Below are 25074 nucleotides of genomic sequence, written 5' to 3'. Positions count from 1 at the left end.
CACATCTGATCAGTTAGTGAGCTCAGCGTCTGGGGATGCAAATAGTCAAGAAAGAAACTGATGTTAGCTCGAAAGGCTGTCTCTCATATGCCACTCCCAGAGCAGCATAATGTGGACGTCAAGCTACACAACACCACCTGCTGGCGTGCGAGAGCAGTGCTTTGAACAAAATCTCAGGATCTAGCTTGGGGTTGTTCACAAGGTGAGGAATCTGCAGTTGGTGTGTCTACCAGAAACAGTGTTACGGAATGTAAGTAACTTACTATTCTGTCAACTACAATAAAATTCACACCCATCCTTCTTTTTTATATGTCGACTAGAGCAGTATTGATTGGAGCTCTGATAAATTGTAATGCTCTATATACTGACCTACTGAAAACCCTGATAGGTCAACTAGAATTAGTTCAAAATGCAGTGATTCAAGCAGTTTTCGTTCTGAGCAAATGGGATCAGGTTCCACCATGTAAGAAATCTCTTCACTGGTTCCCAGTACTAGCACTTATTTGTTTCAGCATAGGTTGCCTGGCCTTAAAATGCCTCAAACATCTGACCTCAGTCTATCTCTCTACTAAACATAGGTCACATGCATCTGCCAGAGATCTTTGCAGTTTCTTAGAAGTCCCAAAATTCTAGCTGTCTACATGGGGGAGTCATTCTTTTTTAGTTTAAGCACCTTGATTCTGGCTTGACCTCCAGACTGAACTAAAACAGACTAATTTTCTCACTGACATCAGGGCAACGCCTACATTCCATTGGTAACCAGGCTCATTAAGCTCGAGGCCAGGAGACCTCTTGGGATAGTGGGATAGTTAATGCTTTAGAAATGCATGATAAAGTGACAAGCCCACCCGAGTCCTGCATCAGCTGTCAACAACCCACAAGTCCATGAGGCCATGAACTTGTTGGTTCATAGATGAGAGATTTGAGCCTATCAACAACTCATCTTGTGGGGATTCTGAAGGCAACAGCACACTGACTGGCCAGACAGATGTGGACATAGTTCAAATGGGAGCTTCTCCTAGAATCTGCTTACAACGCACACTAACAAAAAATGTCAATTGCAGTGCTTAGTGGAAATCATGGAGAGAGACTCACTGCAGTGGTGGTTGTTTCTTTCAGTTTTTTTTTTTAATCAAAAGAGTAATAAATAAACAAACGACCAATAACACAGAGTTCAGATCATCCTGATTGCCATAGTCTGAGTAATACGTCCTTGATCTCCAGACATGCTAGACTTCAGCTACGTCCCATCCTACCCATTACCTTTGAGTGTATTCTTTATCTAACATGGCTATCCTGAATCATGTTCTGCAAATCTTCAATATTTAGGCCTGGAACTTGAAAGATTAGTGTTATGTCATAACTCACTTCTTCAGGAGTTGTTGAATCTATTCCGCAACGGGCTACGAGATCGCACAACAGGACTGCCTTCACAAGCCTGAAGGAGGTTTCCCCATCGTCCACGAAGACAGCGTCAAATGTTCTATATCCATGGAGAACAAAACCCCCTTCATGGAACACATGAACTTCAAACTGCAAATCAGCTAAAGCCTGCATTGCAAATCATCTACAGCTTCATCCTAAAGGGAACCCTCGTCTACTGACCACCTGGGCTGCGGACCAACTCCAGCAATCTCATCTACAACTTCATCGACCCCCTTCATCATCACCTCCAGGGACTTCATACTATTTGGAAATCTCAATTTCCACCTGGAGGACCGAACTGACCTCTGCTCCTCAGCTCTCCTTGATAGCCTGAAAATCACCAGACTCACCAAGCTTGTCACAGACCCAATACACATCGCAGGACATGCACTGGGCCCAATCTTCATCTCTAGCGACAGGATCGTATACAACTACACCTCATAGCTCACATGGCCAGACCACTCCATCATCCACTTACAAATCACCACACCACAAGCTAACGTTCTCCCTTACTCAACTCCCTCAGCATGGACCAACCCAACATCACTAACAACCTCAATGAGGACATCACCAACTTCAATAATTGAATCAAAAACTGCACAGATTCCCTCGCACCAATCAAAACCAACAGCCAAAGATGAGCCAATAAACAAGCCAGCTGGTACACAAATGACGTCTGAGAATCTAAAAGTCACTGCTAACAGCTAGAAAGAAATGCAGAAACAACCACGAGACCACTGCCAGAATCACATACAAGGCAGAGGACAGATGCATACACCAGCAACTAAGAAACACCAAAAAAGAGCACTAGTGCAACACAACTAGGCAAGCACCAACTGCTGCAATATAATGTACTCGATTGTCAAAGAATTCACCACCCCAGAGGCTGCAGTCAACAACATCTCCCCCTCACAGGAACTCTACGATAAGTTATCAAACGTCTTACACAGCAAAATAGCAAACATCTACAGTAAGTTTGAACAACAACCAGACCCCAGAGTCCTCATCCCCAACCTGACGATCACCAACCAGGATGGGCACTTGATTGAATGGAAAACACTTACCACAGAAGACACAGCAGCAGTCATCCTGACTGTCCACTCCAAGGCCCGAACTGGTCCATGCCCCCACCACGTCTACAATATAGGAGGATCACCGATCAGAAAAACCCTCACCCACATCACCAGCACCTCCATCACATCCTCCAACTTCCTGGAAGACTGTGAACATGTATCAGGCAATGCCCTCCTCAAAAAACTTCGGCTGACCCAAACAAGCTGAAAAACGTCCATCCCATTTCACTGCTCCCCTACTCAATCAAAGTGCTGGAGAAGGCCAACAACTCACTAGCCATCTTGAACTACAGCACCTTCTGCACCATACCCAATTAGGATTCAGACGTAAGCATAGCAACGAAACTGCACTCATCACGGCCACAGATGACATATAAGCCATACTGGACCAAGGAGAGATTTCAGCCCTCATTCTGCTGGACCTCTCCACAGCCTTTGACACACCGCAGACTCTTAAGAAGTCTCTACGAGTGTAGAGTCCAAGGACCGGTCCTCAAATTGGATAGGTTCCTTTTTCACGCCAAGAACACAGAGTCAGGCTACCATCTTCCACATCGGAATATAAGCACATGATCTGCAGAGTCCCTCGGGGCTCATCTCTTAGTTGCACCCTTTCAACATCTACATGACTTCACTCATTACCATCATCAGATCCCAAGGCAGCATAACCTTCATGTCCTACACTGACGACGCCCAACTCATCCTATAACTGACTGACAAGACGACCACCACCAACTTCACCAACTGAAAGAGACTAGTGATAGATTCCTTAACTTCGAATTACCCCCAGGTGTCAGACTGGATAGGAAAAAAAAAATTCTTAGCAGTACCCCTGTGCATCGGCAAGTGTCGTTGGTCTACTCCGTGTCCGGCGGCGTGGTTGCCGGGATGACATTGTGGTGTCTACTTATACGCTGCCCCTGAAGGCTGACGTCAGTTCTTTCTTTTTACGCACCAGCCAGCGCAGTTCCGGAGAGAGCGTGCCCCTTAGTCGCTTTTCAACCAACTTTGTTTGACTTTTTGTCGATGTCTTTTGAGTCTTCGACTCCTGGCGCTCCAGGGATGTCCAGCGGTCAGCCCAGTTTCAAGCCCTGTGACTCCTGTTACAAATTGATGTCAGTTACTGATCCGCACCTCGTGTGCCTTGGTGCCTGGAGCACGACCACGACCCGAAGTCGTGTTCCAACTGCTGGGCCCTGAACCCAAAGTCTTTGCAGGAGTGGTCCCGAAAGTTTTTGGAGTACCTGCAGTCTGCTCCGCGCTGCTCGAGGTCCCGGTTGATGGGAAGGTCGCGGGACGGGTCACAGAGCTATCACCACTCATCATTGAAGTCTTCGCACTCCTCGGGTAAGGTGAAGCACAAGAAGAAGGCGAAGAAGCATCAACGCTCTTCGCATTCTCCCCGTCTGTCGGCCGACGCAATGCGGGACCCGGAGCGTCGTCGGTCTCCGCCTCCTTCCTCGGAGCCCGCTGGGACGGCTCCATGCTTCCCTCCCTTTCCCGGAGCCGTAGCGCCCAGCTTTGTCAATTTTACAAAGCACTGCACAGGATCTTTGGGCAGCCCGACTCCGCAGGAGAGCCTTCAGGCCCCACGGACTCGGCTGGAGGCGTGGGCCTTTGATGCCGGCGGCTCCGGCCCCGGTGTTGCAAGGTCCCCAAGGATCCAGGCCTGGATCTGTATCGGTGCCGGTCGACCTCACGGACGCTGGTTGTGCCCCAACCGGCGTTGACCCCAGCCTGACCCCCAACGTGGACACGGTGCCGGACCGCCGTTGACTGACGTCGGTACCTGTGCCAGAAGGTACTTTTGTACCAGTGTTCATCCCTGGCGTTCCCTACCGTCCTGAGTGGCAGCCAGAGTAGGGTGAGGATGACTGGGAGGGGTATATTGACCCTCTAGCAGACCAACTTGAGGAGCTGGACTGGCGAGAGGAGTTGGGTGATGCCAGTGGTCTGGATTCCTCCCCAGACATTGGTATGCTTGCTCCCCCTACTGTGGCTATGGATGCGGGAGCCTCCTAAGCTGTGGTGTTGTGTAGGGGGGCTGAGCCTTGCACCTCGAGCTTCCTACGGTGTCTGTAAGGACTAACCTCCTAACTGAGGTGCTTCAGGCGGCAGCAGCCTCTTCGGAGCCCCAGCTTCCTTTAAATGAGGCCCTCCTGACATCCTTCTGGGCACTTGGTCCAAGCCCAGCACAGGGGCTCCTGTGGACAGGATGGTTGCCCAACACCACTGCCCGGCTGACCCACTTTCCTCTACCAACACCCTACCCCTGAGAGCTTGGTGGTCCAAGCGTCATCCTCAAAGGGCGCATTCCCTACTGCTCCCCCAGATAGGGAATCCAAGAAGCTGGACCATCTTCGGAAGAAGAGGTTTTCTTCCGCCAGCATAGGACTGCGGTCAGTGAACTCTGCATGTCTTTTGGCTCCAATGCTTAATTTGTGAAATATTAAGTCCAGGCGCTAAATTTTTGGGGGGAGGCCACACCCACTTCCCAGGCTCCACCGACATTCTCCATTGGTTCCACCCACTTACTATGTCGGCTCCACTCACATCCTCAACTGGGACTGCTAAAAGCAAGATGTAATACCACGGCACAGATAGAGGGGTTCCCAGTGCCTCGAGGCACGTGTAGTGCTTCAACACCAGTCTGTCTGATGGACAGTAAGTAACACTTTACTACGCTTGAAACACACTTTTACCAAGTGGGACCCTACAACACAAGGGGGACCTTTTATCCACATAAACATTTACCACATGGACGGAACCATGCATCACACAAAACATTTTTAATACACAGTACTCGGCTGTTTAGCACACAATCACAATCTAGGATCATCTTAACCTAGTGGCTTACTTTACCACACAGACATTTGCCACACGTTGGGCACTCTACCACACAAACGGAACTTAATCCTTCCACTGGGAACTTTACTACTCTGGCACTTGTCAGCTTCTACCACTTGTGTGTCTTACCACAAGACCTTTACCAGAGGGATTAATCACGCGGTCCTTGGCCCTGTGACACTTTGATCATACACATCATGCAACATCCATAAAGTTTCTTTTAGATCGAAACAAGACCTCACATATTCAAAACAGGAAAGGGTTGCTGAGATTATTTACAGTAATATTAGCTGCTGCATTAAAATATTGAAAACACGCCTCACTATTCCTGAAAAGTAAATGAAAACACTTTTAGAATTTGGAGAGTAGGCCTGTGCGCTGTCAGTGACATGGCTGAGGAGGGCATAAAAGAACTGAAACTGGATCGTAACTTCAAACCTATTCTGATCAGGAGCCCACAAAATACGTTCAGCCTGTGGCCCCCAAAATCCTTAAGATTTCTCTAATCTGTCCTTACTAAAATTAGATCCTTCTCCCATCATTTGTATAAGTATTAAATGTGAGTGTCAATTTCAACACAGCTAGGAGGCTCAATGTTTTGTCTGACATATTCAATCACTCTTGGCTTTGTACACAACATGACTTTACATCACGGGGCCTGACCCTGTAGTTTTGTGTAATACACATGTGTTTAAAAAAAATATATATATAAGAAGGCATGCTGATTGCAAAGCTGGTACTGGCGGAAGCTGCAACTTGTTACCTACCCCCAAGTCTTTATAACACCCGCCACAAAACCTTAAACAAAGAGGTTATCTGACTTTTGTCATTTAGGTAACCTGGACGTAAAAAAACAGCTGCTCCTTGCAACCATGGAACAGCGCTAGAATACACGTCTGTCAAACTGATTAAATTGACAACTGAAATGCTTAGGGATATATTATACACACAACACACTGAGATTTGTCACCTTTTAACGTCACAAATGAAAACAACTTTGGCATTAAAATGCTCCAGTCATTGAAAAGAAACAATATGTATTCTCTTTTACATATCAGTTGTAGGTCGTGGCCACATTCAGACTAAATACAGGAAAGAATTATGACGTTCGGAGCCTTCTTCAAAAGTATGCAAATCGTAAAGATTTTCACAATGGGTATTACATGTTGTTGGAAGAAGTAACATTCTCGTCGTACCTTAATTTTTTAGATATATTATCTTCATTTTCAGGTACGCCTGGGTTGATTGACAACAATAACTACATTCTTGTGCCCATTTCCTTTGGGCTGCACTATTGCCACCTGAAGGGCATTGGGCAGTGGCTACAGCAGAAATACAAAGGAAATTCTGATAAAAACATGACCAGTTCTAGCATAGATTGCAGCGTTAGTGGAGAAGGGCGCTGTGCCGCATGCGTTCAGAAAGATGTGAACTCGAGGATTCACAGAGTGACTGACATCATCAAGCGATCCTCCCCCTCCCTCGCATTCAACCCTGCAGCAGGCATGAACGATCTTGCCAACTAAGTGTACCGGGCCGTTACAAAGCACAGCAACACTCAGCTGAAAACAATCTCTGGCGCGGCAGCCAATATCACCACTTGTGGCTCGATGCACATGCAGTTTACACTGACTGTGCATGACACAATCTAGTCTCACACCCGCCCTGCCCACTCTGAAGACAACGCAGCGGTGTGTGCCATACAGCGTGCACAATAAATAAAATGTGCAGTGTAATCGTGATTTTACAGACCTGAACTTTCCAGGACCCAGCCTGCCTCGATCCCAGGTCACGGCACCTATCAGTCCGCCCGCCCTCCACTATAATAAACCAATGGGAGTGACATGCTTAGGCAGGCGTGCGTTACTGACATCACTAACGTGATGCAGTCATCATGCCTGGACCTGGGTGGGCCATTCTTTAGACATACCAGGCAGACATGCATCTGAATCAAAGCAGTACAGTTTGGTACATTTATTTTTACTAATTACTGGCAGGAGGGAGAACAATGCTGTAGCCCCGGCCCTGTTAAATAAGTGCCGGTGCTAAGCACCGGAACGCACCGGCACAAATTAAGCACTGCTTGGCCCGTTACACACACACAGTGTGGGATACGGTTGCACAAGTGCTGCCGCAGTGCCCGGAGGAGGCCCGGACAGTGCTAACCCACGCTGTTGCTGAGGGTCGAGATGCAGTAAAGTTCACCATCCAGTGTGGGCTGGATTCCGCCGACTCGCTGGGTAGAACAGTTTCCATGTTGGTAGCCCTGAGGCGCTACGCCTGGTTGTGAACGTCTGGCTTCTCTGGGGATGTCCAATCTACCCTTTTGGACATGCCCTTTGATGGCCGTCGCCTGTTTTGTGACAAGGCGGACAACTCGCTTGAGCGTTTCAAGGCTTCTAGGGCTACGACAGATCCTTGGGCCTCGCAGCAACTTCTCCTTCCATGCAGTCTGCCTTTCGGCCCTTTCGTGGCTACGGAAGGGGTGCCCCACAATGTTCCACCCAGAGCTATGGGACGTGGGATCCAGCATCGTGGGTCTGGGGTCCAGCGGGCGGGCCAGTCCACCAAAGCCCCCTGCAGCAGCCTCCAAGCCTTCCGAGTCCGACCTTTCAGGGCCACCAGTTGCCAGAGGGCAGCAGGATATGCCATCACCTCCCCCATTGACACAACATCACGTCGGACAGGTGGGTTTTGCAGATAGTCCGAAGGAGCTAGTCCCTCCCCTTCGAGACTACCCCTCCCTCCATGCCACGAACACTCCATCACATGCCAGAGGATCATTTGACCCTTCTCCGCCAGGAAGTTACGGCTCTCTTGGCCAAGGGAGCTATCGAACGTGTCCCTGTGCTAGAAGTAGGTCATGGTTGCTATTCCCACTACTTCTTGGTACCCAAGAAGGACAAAGGCCTGCGTCCTATCTTAGACTTCAGGGACGTCAACCGCTTCCTCCGGAAGGAGAAGTTCAAGATGTTAACCTTGGCTCAGGTCTTGTCCGCCCTCGACCCTGGAGACTGGATGGTAGCGTTATCTACAGTTCACGGCAGGCCACGAGCATTTTCAGTTTACCGTGCTCCCTTTTGGCCTTACAGGCGCTTCTTGTGTGTTCACGAAAGTGATGGTGGTGGTCACATCTCATCTGCACAGATCAGGGGTTCTAGTCTTCCCCTATCTCGACGACTGGCTGTTGAAGGCAGGCTCGCCCCAGGCAGTCGTCTCCCACCTCCATACTACGGCAAGCCTCCTGCATTCGCTGGGGTTCACAGTCAACGTGCCGAAGTCGCTCCTGATTCCCTCCCAGAAGCTCCTTTTCATCAGAGCGGTTCTGGACACAATGCAGTTTCGGGTCTATCCTCCCGAGCAGCGAGGTTGGGAAATTCGGACTATGATACCGATGTTTCAGCCTCTAGCCCGGATTTCTGTGAGAATGACCCTGAGGCTGCAGGGCCATGAGGCCACCTGCATCCTGCTGGTGGATCATGCCAGATGGCATATGCAGGCTCTGCAGTGGGACCTGAAGTTCCAGTGGGCGCAGCACCAGGGGACTCTTTCCGATGTTCAGATCTTGGAGGGGACTGCAAGTCAGTTGCAGTGGTGGCTCATGAACCAGGATTGGGTCAACGGCAGATCCCTCTCCCTTCCCCATCCAGAGTCCACAGTAGTGAAGGATGCGTCACTCCTGGGATGGGGCGACCATATGGGAGAGGCGGAGATCGGAGTCTGGGCTTCACATCAACCTTCTGGAGCTCCAGGCGAATCGTCTTGTACTGAAGGCATTCCTTCCTCCAGTCAAAGGAAGAGTAGTGCAGGTGATCACAGACAACACCACCGCCATGTGGTACTCCAACAAACAGGCCATGGTGGGGTCGTGACCCTATGTCAAGAGGCTATTCACCTTTGGAGATTACTGGAACATCAGGGCATATCTCTGGCGGTTCAACACCTGGCAGGTTCCCTGAACGCCAGGGCAGACGAACCGAGCTGCCGGTCCATGATGGATCACAACTGGTGTCTTTACTCGAAGGTGGTGCAAGGTCTCTTTCAGCAGTGGGGAGAGCCTTGGTTAGATCTATTCGCCACCAAAGAGAACGCGCAATGTCAGCAGTTCTGCGCGTAGCAGTTTCCAAGGAGGCTACCTCTCGGCGACGCTTTTTGTCGCGAGTGGAGTTACGGCCTCCTTTCATCCTGTACCACTTCTGCCCAGAGTGCTGAAGAAGATCAAGCGCGACCAGGCCCAAGTCATTCTTATGGCTCCGGACTTGGCACGAAGAGTCTGGTACCCCGAGGACTTGAGGATGGCCATCGATCCTCTGATCAGACTGCCTCTTCGGGAGGATCTTCTGTCACAGCAGCAGGGGACGGTCCTCCACCCGAACCTGTCCAGTCTCCACCTCCTTGCGTGAAGATTGAGCGGCGACAGTTGACAGCTTCTGATCTTCCTCCCGAAGTCTGTAATGTCATCTTGGCAGCCAGGCGTCCCTCCACTAAAATGGTATACACCTGTAGATGGAACAAATATGTGGCATGGTGCACAGCAAAGGCTGTGGATCCCCTTTCTGACCCTCTTTCAGAGGTACTCTTTATTCTTTCTGTGACCCAGCAGGGCTCTGCTCTGGGCACTCTTAAAGGTTATCTTTCGGCCATTTTGGCCTTTCTTCGCCTCCCTGATCACCCTTCTCTTTTCAAGTCCCCTATTGTTAACAGATTTCTGAAGGGTATTACTCATCCATTTCCTTTTTCTCCTTTCGTAATGACCCAGTGGGACTTGAATCTTGTCCTCACCTATCTTATGTGTGCTCCCTTTGAGCCACTACAAAATTGTCCTCCTCACTTCCTTACTTTCAAGACTGCTTTCTTGCTTGCAATCACCTCTGCTCGCAAGGTGAGTGAGCTTCAAGCCTTATCTTCCAGACCTCTTACTTTCTTGCTGTCTATTCGGACAAAGTAGCCCTCCGTACTAAGCCTTCTTTTCTGCCCAAAGTGGTTACCTCTTTCCACATAGGTCAGCCCATCACATTGTCCACCTTCTTCCAGCCTCCACACCCTTCCAAAGAGGAGGAGAGACTCCACCATCTGGACCCAAAACGTGCGCTGTCTTTCTACCTTGACCGCACAAAAGACTTCCGGGTGGACGATCAACTCTTCGTGGGTTATGTGGGCGCCAAGTAAGGTCGGGCAGTACACAAACGTACCATTCCTCGATGGGTCGTCCTATGCATTAAGATCTGTTATTCTTTGGCTAAAAAGGAATCTCCAGTAGGACTAAGCGCCCACGCTACCAGGGCGATGGCAGCTACTACTGCTTTGGGATGTGGAGTTCTGCTGGTTGACATCTGCCAGGCAGCCACGTGGGCATCCCTGCACACGTTTACTAAGCATTACTGCTTGGTCAGCCAAGTCCGGAGAGACGGCTTTTTCAGCCATTCTGTTGTCCAGGACTTCCTGGTGTGAACTTAGTTTGCAGACCCACATCTGGGGTTGATATTGCTGGGGTATCTACTCTAAGTTAAGGAATCTATAACTAATAGTCGCTTTTAGATGAACAAGACATATATTAGTTATAGATTCCTTACCTCCCTACCCATCCTCCCTTGCAGGGCCCTAGTTTTGTGCACCAGTAGTCAGTGACTTGCATGGCTCTGCGCTTCTGCATGGAAAGTCATGTCAGAACTGCCGTCAGCGAGCAGAGACGGCATCTAAGTGGACACCGCAACGTCATCCCGGTGACCACGATGTCGACGACGGACGTGGAGTCGACCAACGCCACCTGCCGATGCGCATTTGCTAAGAACAAATTTATCCGGATCCAGTCTGACGCCTGGGGGTATTTCTAAGGTAAGGAATCTATAACTAATATATGTCTCTTACGGATACATCGATACCGAAGGTAAGTAACTTATTCATTTAGGTAGCAAAATGAATGAGAATCATTTGCCTGAAGCTCAACTCTAACAAGACATATGTGCTGGTCTTTGGAAACAAGAACTCTCCCTGGGACACTACCTGATGGCCGACAGGGGTAGGGCCCATACCAAAATCCACCGACCATGGGAATCATCCTGGGCGATAAACCTAACATGACACTGCATGTCAAAGCAGTTAGCTGCTCCTGCTTCCACATCCTATGCATGCTACGGAAGATCTTCAAATGTCACCCCCAGAGCACCAGATATACCATATCGCAAGCACTCATCACAAGCAGACTCGACTGCAGCAACACTCTGCGTCTGGATCTCCAAACCGCTCCTACACTGAATCTAGACCATCCAGAGCACTACAGCAAGACTCATTCTCAACCTCCCACGTAGCCCCCACATCTCACCGCACATCAGAGAGCTCCACTGGCTCTGTATACACAAACAAAGCAAATTCAAACTCTTCGCACATGCATACATAGCACTGCACAACATTGGACCAGCATACCTGAACAACCACACACACTTTAACCAGCTCACCAGATACCCACGCTCAGCCACACAGTCACTCGCACACACACACACACACACCTCGCATCCACAAAAGTAGAACTGGAGGTCAATCATTTTCCTACATTGCACCCAAAATCTAGAACAACCTTCCTCAACACATCAGAGCCTTCTCCTTGCTTCTTGAATAGCACAAGAAGCTGATGACCTGGCTGTTCGACTAATACTGCAGGACCTAGTGCCTACGCTCCTGCTGAAATGCCTGCATACCCTCACAGGTGATTATCACGCTGCACAAATCTACATAATGTAACGTAACACAAATAGTGCTGCCTAATCTTTAGGCGTCTTGCAGGCTGAAACTTTGCATATACTTCAGTTTACAGTTTTGCCTATGGAATATTATCCTAGCATTGGGTGAAAGGATATGCATCTATTATTTCAGCTTGCCTACAGTTCTATGACTGGAGTTCTCTTATAATCTTTCATTGCTGTGAAGTTTTAGCTTAATGTGGATATTTTTACCAGGAGTGGAATATACACGCAAGAACCTCTCAGCTAAGAGATGTGTGTTATAGCAGTATGGCGAAAGGTGTTCAATTTAATGAAGGCTTTATACATTGCTTGATAAATAATAAGAAGAACATTTTATTTTAAAGTTTCTTTTTAAAGTCATTAAGGCTATTTCCAACGTTATTGTCAAGGTTATTCAAAAATGTGATCATAATGCTACATGAAATGTAATTTTAAATGTTTCCTAAAATTGCATAATTGTTTAATGATGTATATAGTAATGTTAGTTATTTCTGAGAGATTGTGTTCAAAGCAAGTTTTCGTAAATGTATTAGGGTTCATTTTTTGTTATGTTATTTTAAGTATGCAATTTACTCCTAATGCAGCATTAAATATAAATCCAAAGGTTTCTTAAAACATTTTTTTGTATAATTGATAGAAGTATTCACAGTTATTTCTGAGCGATTTTGTTCAAGGTTAGCTTTCTTAAAGGTATTTAGATTAAGTGTTGTTATTTTAAATGTTAGTATGCAGTTTGTGGTTCCTAATGGGTGTTTTATAATCTGCTTGATTTAATAATTTATGCTCAAGTAATATGTTTGCTTATGTTTGATGCACCTAGTTGACATTTCTCTTCCATCAATTAGGTTGGACAAGCGAAAGATGAACTTTTAACAAACCAACTTATAGACTACCTTATGGGAGAGAGTGATGGCATGCCTAAGGTAAAACAATTGAAGACTATTGAAAATTAGAAACTGTTCTTAGCTCGCTTTAGTTTCATTCCTCCTTCCTGTGATATCTTTTCCTTTACTTCCCAGCTGTCCTTTGTGTTCTGCTTATCATTCTGCTACATTGTTTGTGTTGTATGTTTAGAGTTACGTTGACTCTGTTTTTGGCATCCAAGTTTCCAGAGCATACGAAGGTACTCTGTTGTCCCACCAAGGACAGAAACTTTCACTTTAAACAACTTGCTCTTAAGTGTCTCCAAAGTCTGAGCTTCTTTGTTTGCACTTTCTATCAAGTTGGTGGGAAAAGGCAATCTAAACTATACACTTAAAAATTAGCCTGATTTTTATTTGGAATGGGAGGATTTTCACCTGGGCTGAGCTTAAGTGACAGTCTTTATTATCCATTTATGCCTTTTACCCAAGATCATTTAACATTTACTGAACTCTTGAACAGAGTAATGATACAATGCTGTATTGCAGTTCGATCCATTCTGGTGTACACAGCATCCTTCTTCAAATTCTTGCTTTTAAACAACTAAGCCACAGAAGTGACACCATAACATTTTAATGTGAGTGCTACAGGCAATGCATACAGATTCCAGTTCTTGATTTGGCTGGTGGAGGATAAGGAAGGAAAAGGTTGTAGATCATATGCTTGAAGCAACCTGTGACTTTGAAGCCAGGCCTATCCAATGGTCTAGATTTGTCAAAGCACATAATAATATGTGGATTCCATATCTAGAAGAATTGTGGCTTAATCTGCTATATTAAGGAATTCTTGATTATTAATTCTGATATTTCTCTTTTTTTGTATTTAATCTTTATTTTCATTTTTTGGGCATGGATAACAGTCAGCCAGCAACAGTGACACAACTTTTTTCAGCAAATAATCCAGAGTGAAGCCCGCTGGCAGGGCTTTACACATTACAGGTTTCTCATCACATCCCTTTGATTACAGATATAATTACCCAGATCACTCCAGCTGGTTCCCCCGGCATGTATTACAAACTTCTGCCGCCACCCTTACCATCATCCTAAAATGTTGTGAAGACAGTCACTACACGAGCCTGCACCTGTTGCCATCTATGATTGGTGCATTCTCTGTTGACAGCTCACTCGCTCCACGCCCCCCCCCCCAATCTCCTTCTACATATCCCATGGCCAGTGCTTCCTGTCTAAAAGTCAAGCACAGTCCACTTGAGCTCGCCACATGGAAGCCAGCCTCATCCTGGTCACCAGACTCTGCAACTTCGTTTCCCATTATAAACAGTTGTTCTCTGCATGCTTGTCTACCCTCACCTCCCTCATTCTTCTCTCCTCAGTCAACACCTTCACTGACATATCTCTTGTCCATACCAATGAGGTAGACATCCTTCAAATAGCAATACATTTCTTGGTGAATAATAGCCCCATTTGTTCTAACTTGTATTACACCTTCTGACTGTTAGGACGTGGGATTATCCCAACAAACAATGTTGTATAGTGATATCTAGTCTGATACTTGTCTCCCGCCTCAGATGTTGCATGAACTTTGGCACAGTCATCTGCTGCAAGTGAGGCAGTCGTGACTCTTGACTCTAAGTCATTTTGTAGCTGGCGCTTATTGCCACACACCCCGCTGACGCATTCCCCTCGAGGACTACTTTCAAGGGTTCACACTCGTCGGCCCTAATGGTTGTTGTACCCCAATTATCCGTAATATACACCTATGCAGGGATGGCCAGGGTATTGCGGTCCCAAATGTAGGTGAGTAGCATTTGTGCATAATCCGACAGACTGTGATATGAGCACCCTGTCCAGTCTACCATACATGTTGTGCACTGGTGAGAAGTATGAGGAGACGAATACCCATATGCAGTCCAAGGGCATTCAGTACCTTCGCAAAGAAGGCCCTGTTGTCATTGTTGGGGGCATATACATTCAATGGACACATTTCCACCCTATCCCGGAGGCCATATAACAGAATATATGTGTGTGAGGCATATGAGCTGTAGATCATATGCTGTGCATAGATCACCATCTACTGTTGGATCCAGATGTTTGCACTTTGTTTTTCTTTGAAGAAGTCTTTCCAGTCAAGAGGTAGGTGACTCCTCCTTTCGGTGATAGTGCGCATGGGCATGGACTACATTGTTAGATTGTTTTTATTTTCCGCCATCGGGTTCGGACGTCTATCGTTGCGCTCCGGTTCGACACCGTTCCTTCGGTTTCCTTCGGTTTCCCTCGGTTTCCCTCGGTGCGCAAGATACTCACCCTCGACGGTATTGTTTTCAATCGTGTCTCCCTTTCCATCGCGTATCGTAATTACTTAAAATAATCTTTGGAACAGAAAGTTCGTGGAAGGCCGTCGGGTCGACCTGCAGTCAATGGAACAAACTCCCTTCAAATTCTGCCCTCTGTGTCACGTGAAATATCCACGCACCGACTCACACGAAGTGTGAAATCTGTGTTTGTCCCCCGAACACAGAGAATAAGACTACGACGCGTGCCAGGCTTTCCGCTCCAAGAAAATACTTCTTCGACCATTGGGCTCGACGTGCAGAGCCAGCACACAAGTTCCATTCCGACATCTTCGGTCAACAATCCAACGAAGAGGCCGGCGAGGCCATGGGAACCGAGGAGGAGCAGGAGCCGGTCGCCATCTCAGAAATCGACTCCGACCAAGAGGAGGACATCTCACCTGGTCAACGTACCGTGAGTACAGCTCCCCCCTCGTCCCAAGAGACAATTCCAATTAAAAAGAAGGCTCCGGTCCAACCCGCGTCCTCGGGCCCCAGTCGGCACCAAGACCACGCTTCTGATGCCCCGCCCTCTGGCTCGGCACCGAAGCCGACCTAAAAGCCTTCTGGCTCCGAAAAGACTCCCTCCAAACCGAGTTCAAATCCCAGACCTTTGGGGTCGAAACACAAGTCCGGCGCTGACCCCCACCATTCGTCCCCGGCAAAATCATCGGAACCGAAGGCATCAGCGGTTTCGACTCCGGCACCGAAAATGTTGGCGCTGAAACAAACAGAAAGCAAAAGACACACAATTGATAGACGGAATGCAGAACAAAACAAACATTCACCCCCAATCAAGAGATCTGGGTTAAATCCATCATTCTTTTGCTCACCATGCCACCCCAGTTTAGACCTGGCCATATACAAATCAGTCTTGACCCTGTGCCTCATGGGAACAGTCCAGCCCGAACTGCAAAGCCAGGTCCTCCCTGGACTGGAAACAAGCATCCTAGGACTGCTTTCAGGGTTTCACCCCTCTTCAGCCAGGATAGCTTGATTCCAGTGGCACAGTGAGCCCAGGACCCACGTCTGGGCATACCTGGCGCACTTAGGGCGAGAAAGCAAAAGACACACTATTGATGGACAGAATGCAGAACAAAACAAACATTCACTCCCAGTCAAGAGATCTGGGTTAAATCCATCATTCTTTTGCTCACCATGCCACTCCAGGTTAGACCTGGCCATATGCAAATCAGTCTTGACCCTCTGCCTCATGGGAACAGTCCAGCCCGAACTGCAAAGCCAGGTCCTCCCTGGACCGGAAACAAGCATCCTAGGACCGGTTTCAGGGTTTCATCCCTCTTCAGCCAGGATAGCTTGATTCCAGTGGCACAGTGAGCCCAGGACCCACGTCCGGGCATACCTGGCGCACTTAGGGCGAGAAAGCAAAAGACACACAATTGATGGACGGAATGCAGAACAAAACAAACATTCATCCCCAGTCAAGAGATCTGGGTTAAATCCATCATCCGTCATCCATCATTCAAACAAACAGAAATGCAGAAAACAACTACAACGCCCGTATTCGATGCCCCAATTGAAAAAACTGATCAGAAACAAAAGATTTTGTATATCCATCCACAGACTGGCCATATCACCACTAAAGTGACTCTAAAAAGAAGGGCTGATGCAGAAGAAGAATATCACATCCCTTTAAAGAAGAGATCTGTTGGAACTAACCCTTCCCCTCCTCCTCTTCCTCCACCTATTCTTCCTTCATCACCACCTTCCCCTCAGCTTCAACCGATTTCACCTGAACATTCACCACCACATACACCTGACAACCAGGATGATGGGGATGATGATCAGGATAGGGACGATTATAACACCAATTCGCCCACGGGCAATGATCCCAACCTGTACCCTACTAAACCCTCTCCACCAGATAATAGTGTAGGCTACATTGAGTTACTGGGTAGAGCCGCCAACTACCATGGGGTGCAGCTACATAAGGAGTCATTAAAAGAGGATTTCCTCTTTGAAACCCTCAGCACCACACATAAGTCATTACATACACTACCCATGCTTAAAGGGATGGTCAGGCATGTAGATGACATTTTTAATGACCCAGTTAGAGCTCGCATTCTTACCCCTAGAGTGGACAAGAAGTACAAGCCAGCACCATCAGACCCAGTATGTATAAGGGGACAACTGCCACTAGACTCCCTGTTTGTGTCCAATGCAAGGAAAAGAGCCACCTCCCAGACAACAGGAGAGGCTCCCCCTCCTGATAAGGAATCAAAACTTATTGGCGCATCTGGGAAAAGGGTAGCTTTTCAAGCAGCCTATTTCTGTCACGTGTCCAACACTCAGGCACTGTTAGCGCAATACGACACTGGGATGAAATGGAACTGCTAATACAATTTTTACCCCCGGAACACAAATCAAAAGCACAAGATCTGGTTCATGAAGGGCAACTTATTGCTAATAATCAAATAAGATGCTCTCTAGATGCTGCAGACACCGCTGCTAGATCTATAAACACTAGTGCCCTTCTAAGAAGGCATGCCTGGCTATGTATATCTGGTTTTAAACCACAGGTTCAAACCTCCATTTTAAATACCCCATTCGATAAGTAACATCTGTTTGGCCCTGTGGTAGATTCTTCACTGGAGAAAATGAAGAAAGACACTTAGGTAGCCAAATCTATGGGAGTCCTTCACTCTACAAAGGGTTGTGCTTCCTTTTGACGCTCCTTTTACCGAGGAGGTTCCAAAAATACCTCATCAGAAACCACCTCCACCTACAAGAGCAATAACCAACCCTCTTCATCTAGGGGTTATTTCAGGGAAGGTTACAGGGGTAACAACGGCAATGGCAGGAGTCGGGGTTCAAACACACGCACCTCCCCCGCCAACACAAAGCAGTGACTTGTCTCCACTTTCCCCGACCACTTAACACCTGTCGGGGAAGACTGTCAGATTTTCTACCAATCTGGCAATCAATAACAACAGACAATTAGGTACTCAAAATGATCCGTTCTGGTTACTGCCTGGCATTTATTAACACACCTTCAAATATTCCACCAAAGCCCCACAAATTATCCCCAGACCATCTATACCTCCTCAAACAAGAGGTTCAATCTCTACTTCTCAAAGGGGCTATAAGAGCCCGTACCTCCACAACATCACGGGTCGGGCGTATACTCTTTTTATTTCCTTATTCCCAAAAAAGTTCTCTCAGACCAATTTTAGATCTCAGAGAACTCAGCCGGTACATTCAGTCAGACCATTTCCACATGGTGACACCTCAACAGGTACTTCCTCTACTACAAAAAGGCGACTTTCTATCTACTCTAGATCTAAAAGACGCCTACTTTCATATATCAGTTCACCCTGTTCATCGCAAATTCCTCAGGTTTGTGGTAGCGGGTCAACACTATCTGTTCAGGGTATTCCCATTCGGTGTCACCACCGTCCCCAGAGTCTTCACAAAGTGTCTGGTGGTATTAGATGGTCACCTAAGGAGACAAAGCATCCACTTCTTCCCGTACTTAGACTATTTTCTCATCAAAGCCAACACGTACCAACAATGTCTGCAGCACACTTTCAGGACAATTCGGTTTCTTCATCAACTAGGGTTCACAGTCAATGTGCCAAAGTCATATCTCCGACCAACCAATACAAAGGACTACCTAGGAGCCGCAATAAATATTTAAAAAACTCTTGCTTTTCCCAGTTCAGCCAGAATTCAAAATATTCAGGCTTTAGTTCTCTGCTTTCAATCCAACCATTGGATTCCAGCTCGAACTTACATACAGCTACTGGGAATGATGTCATCCTGGATCATGATCGTTCCCTGTGCCAGACTGCACATGCGTCTGCTTCAAGAATGCTTAGCCTGTCAGTGGAACCAGTCACAAGGTCTATTGACCGATCTAGCCGTACTCATCTCTCTCTGCAGTGGTGGAACACACAAAATTTATCAAAAGGACGGCCGTTCATAGACCCGGTTCCACAGACAGTACTGACAGCGGACGCGTCCCTTACTGGTTGGGGAGCTCATCTACAATAGTACACAGTGCAAGGCTTGTGGAGCCAACTACAAAAGTTGTTCCACATCAATCACCTAGGGCTGTTTGCAATATTCCTAGCACTCAAGCCGTTTCGAACTTACCTAGAGGGCAAAGCTGTCCTAAGTCGTACAGACAACATGACAGCCATGTATTACATACAAAAACAGGGGGGGACAAACGCTCTCCAACTGCTCCACTTAACCCAAGACATCTGGAGAAGGGCCATTCACCACAAACTTTATCTCCTAGCGGAACACCTCCCAAGAGTCAACAACCAGATTGCAGATCTCCTCAGCAGACAGAGGCAGCAAATACACGATTCGGAACTCCACCCTCAGGTCCTCCTTCCATACTTTCAACGTTGAGGAGTACCTCACATAGACCTGTTTGCTACATACCAAAATGCAAAATGCCCAAACTTCATGTCCAGGTATCCACACCCAGTGTCCAAAGGCAATGCACTATGGATGAATTGGTCAGGGATATTTGCTTATGCTTTTCCACCTCTCCCATTCATTCCATTAGTGGTTCGAAAACTTAACCAAGTGTCCCTGACACTAATCCTAGTTGCTCCCACGTGGGCACGTCAGCCTTGGTTCACAACCCTATTGGAACTCTCAGTAGTTCCTCACCAGAAACTACGTCTTACACCCAATCTTCTCACACAGAACCATGGAGACATAAGACATCCAGACCCCAGTCAACTCAATCTGGTGATCTGGCTCCTGAAGTCTTAGAGTTTGGCCATCTTAATTTACCGCCAGACTGCATGAATATTATCAAAGAGGCTAGACGCCCTACCACAAGAGCCTGCTATGCAGCAAAAAGGAAGCGGTTTGCGATATACTGTAATAACAACCACATCAACCCGCTTGATGCTTCTGTACAAAACATTACATGTTGTTTGTTAAATCTACAATGTTCCAATTTAGCGTACACTTCTATACGCTCACTTCTGGCGGCAATGGCTGCATATCTCCAGAATAAACAACATCTATCTCTTTTTAGAGTGCCTTCTTATCAAAACCTTTATGGAGGGACTCAAAAGAGTCATTCCCCCGAGACGTCCACCTGCTCCAGTGTGGAATCTCAATATTGTTCTCACCAGACTAATGGGTCCACCCTTTGAGCCACTGCATAAATGTGAACTGAAATTTCTCACATAGAAAGTTGCTTTCCTCGTTGCTATCACATCACTCAGAACAGTGGGTGAGTTTCAGGCATTAACTATAGAAGAACCCGTTTTACAAATGCATCAAAATAAAGTGGTTCTTCTGACTAATCCTAAATTCCTTCCTTGAGTCATTTCTGCTTTTCATATCAATCAATCTGTTGAGTTACCTGTGTTCTTCCCTCATCCAGATTCAGTGGCAGAACGTGCCTTTAACACATTGGCTGTGAAGAGAGCATTGCTTTATTACCTAGAAAGGACAAAACCTTTCCGTAACACAAATCTACTTTTTGTCGCTTTTGCTCTGCCACACAAAGGCAATCCCATATCAAAATCAGGTATTGCAAGGTGGATAGTCAAGTGCATTTGAATATGCTATGCAAAAGCAAAACAAACGTTAACAGTTCCCCCTGGAGAACACTCTACACACAAACTGGGGGCTTCTATGGCATTCTTAGGGAATATACCCATAGATGACATATGCAAAGCTGCAACATATTCTACACCTCACACATTCACAAAACACTATTGTGTAGATGTGTTAGCAAGACAACAAGCTAGAGTGGGCCAGGCAGCTTTACGTACACTATTTCAGACCACTGCAAGTGATACAGGTTAGCCACCGCTTTGAGAGAAACTGCTATATAGTCTATGCACAGCATATGATCTACAGCTCATATGCCTCGAAAGGAATATGCTACTTACCCAGTATGCATCTGTTCTTGGCATATAGAGCTGTAGAGTCATTTGCGCCCACCCGCCTCCCGGGTACCTATACCGGATGCAGTAGCATCTTACTTAGATACATGCATGCATGGACATCTCCTTTTACTACTCTTACTAACTCCATTATCACCCTCTGCGTCAAAACAATCTAACAATGGAGTCGATGCCCATGCGCACTGTCACCGAAAGGAGGAGTCACGTACCTCGTGACTGGAAAGACTTCTTCGAAGAATAACAAAGTGCAAACATCCGGACCCAACACTAGATGGCGATCTATGCACAGCATATGACTCTACAACTCTGTATGCAAAGAACAGATGCATACTGGGCAAGTAGCATTTTCTATCCTCTACATCGGTATGTGCCGCTCTTTATTGAAAAGGTACCCTAGTAATCACCCAGATAGACATTCCTCTTGCACATGCGGTTACTTACACATTTATTCTAATGAAAGTGAAAACAAAACACACAATACCACTAATGTTTCATGTGTAGACCTTTGTGCTGATTGCACTGTTTATTGCGCGAAAGTGCCCCAAGTTTATGGTACAAAGTCTGTTTTGTATATATACTATCTTGGTTGTGCATTCTTTTTGTACAGTATATTCCGTAATCATACTGTCTCGGTGTGCTGCCCATACAAATACTTTTTTCTTGACTGCATCTATCACCATTCAAACCTCTCCTGGTGGGGCTTTTAAATGACCACAGGCGAAACAATGGGATTCCTTGGATATTTATTTTATTTTTAAAGTTTTATATAGCGCGAACATAACCACCAAGGGTATCAGAGCGCTTTACAGATAATGCATCACAAGGGTATAAGCATACAAAACAGAATAAACAAAGCGACAAATTCAAAGTCTAAAGTTGTCCAACATTCTCGTGAGGGAAAAGTAAACACACCAACAGGCAAAATCACAGTCTAGAATTATCTGACCTAATCGTGAACCAGGTGGCTGGGCCAGAGTCAACGGGTATGGACCCAGAATCCGATGAAGGTGCCAGGCTAAGGCAGAAATTTCTTCATCAGGATCCCTTTGACCTCTTTTTTGAAGAAGACAGTAGAAGGGTTCACCCTGACTTCGGGGGGAAGGGAGTTCCAGATCGTCTGAGCCATCCCTGAGTGGGCTCGGTTATAGGTCTTTTTTTTTTTTACATATTAAATCGGCCATTATCGCACATTGCTGGAGACACAGCTTACTTAGGCTGTCTATTGGTCCATTTGATAGGCTGCAGTGGCCCTTTTAAACCACTGTTAACTTCTTAAAACCCCCTCTGAAAAAAAAGAAATGGTTATTATTTTCTGAAATCTGCAGGCAGGAGAGCTGGTTTTGGGTGGGTTCCGTTTCCAGTTGCCTCTCTATTCTGTTCTGCAGAGATAGGCTTTGTGTGAGATGTTGCTCCTCACAAAAGGTAGTATCCAGCCTGGAGCACCCACAACAGAGGCACAGAGACGCGTGAACTATCTGCACCTTGCTATAAATAGCCACAAAGATACAGGAAGAATACAAAAGGGTGGTTTCACACTCTGCTCACACGATACTGTAGCCCGCTTCACCCACATCATCCACCAAGTAGCAGTGCTGCAGGAAGATTAGTCAGGATCCCCTCTGAGCAAAGGACTTAATCATATTTCTATAGGGGCCTTGTCTCCTTTGTCCTCACTTTACTGTCTAGGTCTGCTCCCTCTTGCCGTCTCCTGACATTTTCTGTTTCTGGGAAAACAACCCAACCCCTTTCATGTGCACAGGACTGAGCCAGGGATTTCAAAATGGAACCCACAGGCCTCCATCACTCTGCTTCCCTTATACGTAATATGCCTATATTACACTGGCCACACATAGACAAACTTGCACACCATACACTTGGATGAGATTAGATGAGAAATCAGAGTATAAATCTGACTGCGCGCTGGTGAGACACTCTCAGCTAGTGCCAAATAACTACATCTTTTGTGAGTGAGTGAAAAAACTTTAATTACAGAATAGTGAGGGATGATCTTTAAATGGGAGCTATTCTTTTTCAGCGCCAAATCCTCTTGTGCAGTGAACAGACCCTGTACCAAGGTTTGGATACCCCAGACTATTTTTAAAAGGACTGGCTTGGCTTGGTACATAACAGGCTAGGGCTCTCAATGTTTAAATGATGTGTACACTCGGAATCACATGTTTAGGCTGCCTGCTCCACAAACGGAACACAGTGTATAATGCTGCTTCCTTCCACAGCTTATATGCTCTGATTGCTTACTGTCTCAGAATGACTTCTTACACTGTACTTGTAAAACCCTGCATGGAAAATTGACCTGACTGACTTCCGCTTGATTCCTCTCCTTTCTTCTTACAGAGTGACCCTCTTCTTACCTTCCCTCCTCTCCATGCCTTCTATATCTGAGTATAGCCTCATCTCAATATCTTGCCTGTCTGCCTTAATCCTTCTTATTGTAACTCTGTGATTGCCTACCTCATTTCATTGATCACAAACCCTTCTCTTTAAAACTCTATCCCTGTAAATGAACTTTACCTAATCTCCGCCTGTGAGAAAGTGCCACCTTTCTTGCATGGTATGCCCCCACTTTTTGCTGAATTGCTGAATGTACTTTGACTGAGTGTACCCTGGACTCCTGCCAATCAGGTGCCCAGGGCCTATGTTCCTTCCCTAAAACACACAAACTCCCAATTGGCAAACCCTGGCCACATGTCAGCCCCTGGTAAATGGTACCCTAGGTACCCAGGGCCTTGTGACCAGGGAAGGCCTCTAAGGGCTGCAGCACTCATTGTGCCACCCTTAGAGGCCCTGTACCCTTACACACACGCACTGCCTTTGCAGGCTGGGTGTCTGGGTGCAGGACAAAACAAAGAGTCGACATGGCACACATCTCTGTGTACCATGCCCATCACCTACACTGCCAAGGCATATCTCAGCCACCCCTCTGGCTGGGTGCCTTATGCCAATGGTGTGGGCACAGGAGCAGGAGCCCTGTGCCCCTACAGTACCCAGGTCCATTCCTGGGCACTGTAAGTGCAGTGCTGCCATTTAAGAGTACATGGTGCTGAGAGCTCGTCAAACACGAACTCCACAGCACCATAATGGCAACACTGAAGACTGGGAAGTTTGGTATCAAACTTCTCAGCACATTAAACCCACACTGATGCCAGTGTGGAATTTAATGTACCAAGCACCCCAGAGGGCATCTTAGAGATGCCCCCTTACAACTAACCTACAAATCCACGTCTGCTCTGAAGCTGCCCATCCTAGGATGCTTGATTCCGGTCCAGGGAAGACATGGCTTGGCAGTTCGGGCTGGACTGTTCCCATGAGGCACAGGGTCAAGACTGATTTGCATATGGCCATGTCTGAACTGGGGTGGCGTAGTGGGCAAAAGAACGATGGATTTAACCCAGATCTCTTGACTGGGGGAGAATGTCTGCATTTTCAGCATTCCGTCCATCATTTGTTTGTTGTAACGCAGGCTGCCACACAGCAGACACGTTGCTGGACCCCTGGGTGGGAGAGCCCCTGCTCTCCTGGGCCTGCAACAATGCACATCCTGGGCGAGGTGATAAATCTCCTCCCCCAGGATGAGCAAAGGGAAGCTTCAAAGGCATGCCGCCTCTGTGAGCTTCCCCAGGCCACTGCAACCCCCCACTCTGGCGGGAAGCTTGGCCGGAAACCCCAAACAAGGACAGGGGATGTGCCAGCCTCCCCCCCCCCACCCCTCAGGTGGGGGAGGCGAGGTGAAGCACATCTCCGGGCTCTCGCCATCTTGAAGATGGGAGGCCCTACCCTATCAGGACTAGGCTACTGCCCCCCTCCCACAGGAGAGAGGCAGGATAGGGGGTGTACCCACCCCAGGACAGGGACCCATT

The 25074-nt window shown here is 47.1% G+C and overlaps 1 protein-coding gene across 1 annotated transcript in view; it reads left to right on the top strand.

The window, feature by feature from the left end:
* The window catches only part of WDR19 (WD repeat domain 19), a 992607-nt gene that overhangs the window by 646067 nt on the left and 321466 nt on the right, over positions 1 to 25074 (top strand). The window contains exon 29 of the mRNA XM_085642250.1: positions 12931 to 13008. Within this exon, the coding sequence (XP_085498376.1) occupies positions 12931 to 13008 (78 nt within the window). The remainder of the gene's footprint in view (positions 1 to 12930; positions 13009 to 25074) is intronic.

The sequence above is a fragment of the Triturus cristatus genome, chromosome 2_2 (genome assembly GCF_964204655.1).
Source record: "Triturus cristatus chromosome 2_2, aTriCri1.1, whole genome shotgun sequence".
NCBI lineage: Eukaryota > Metazoa > Chordata > Amphibia > Caudata > Salamandridae > Triturus > Triturus cristatus.
The sequence above is the reverse complement of the archived record's forward strand: the minus strand, read 5'-3'. Positions and strand labels throughout refer to the sequence as shown.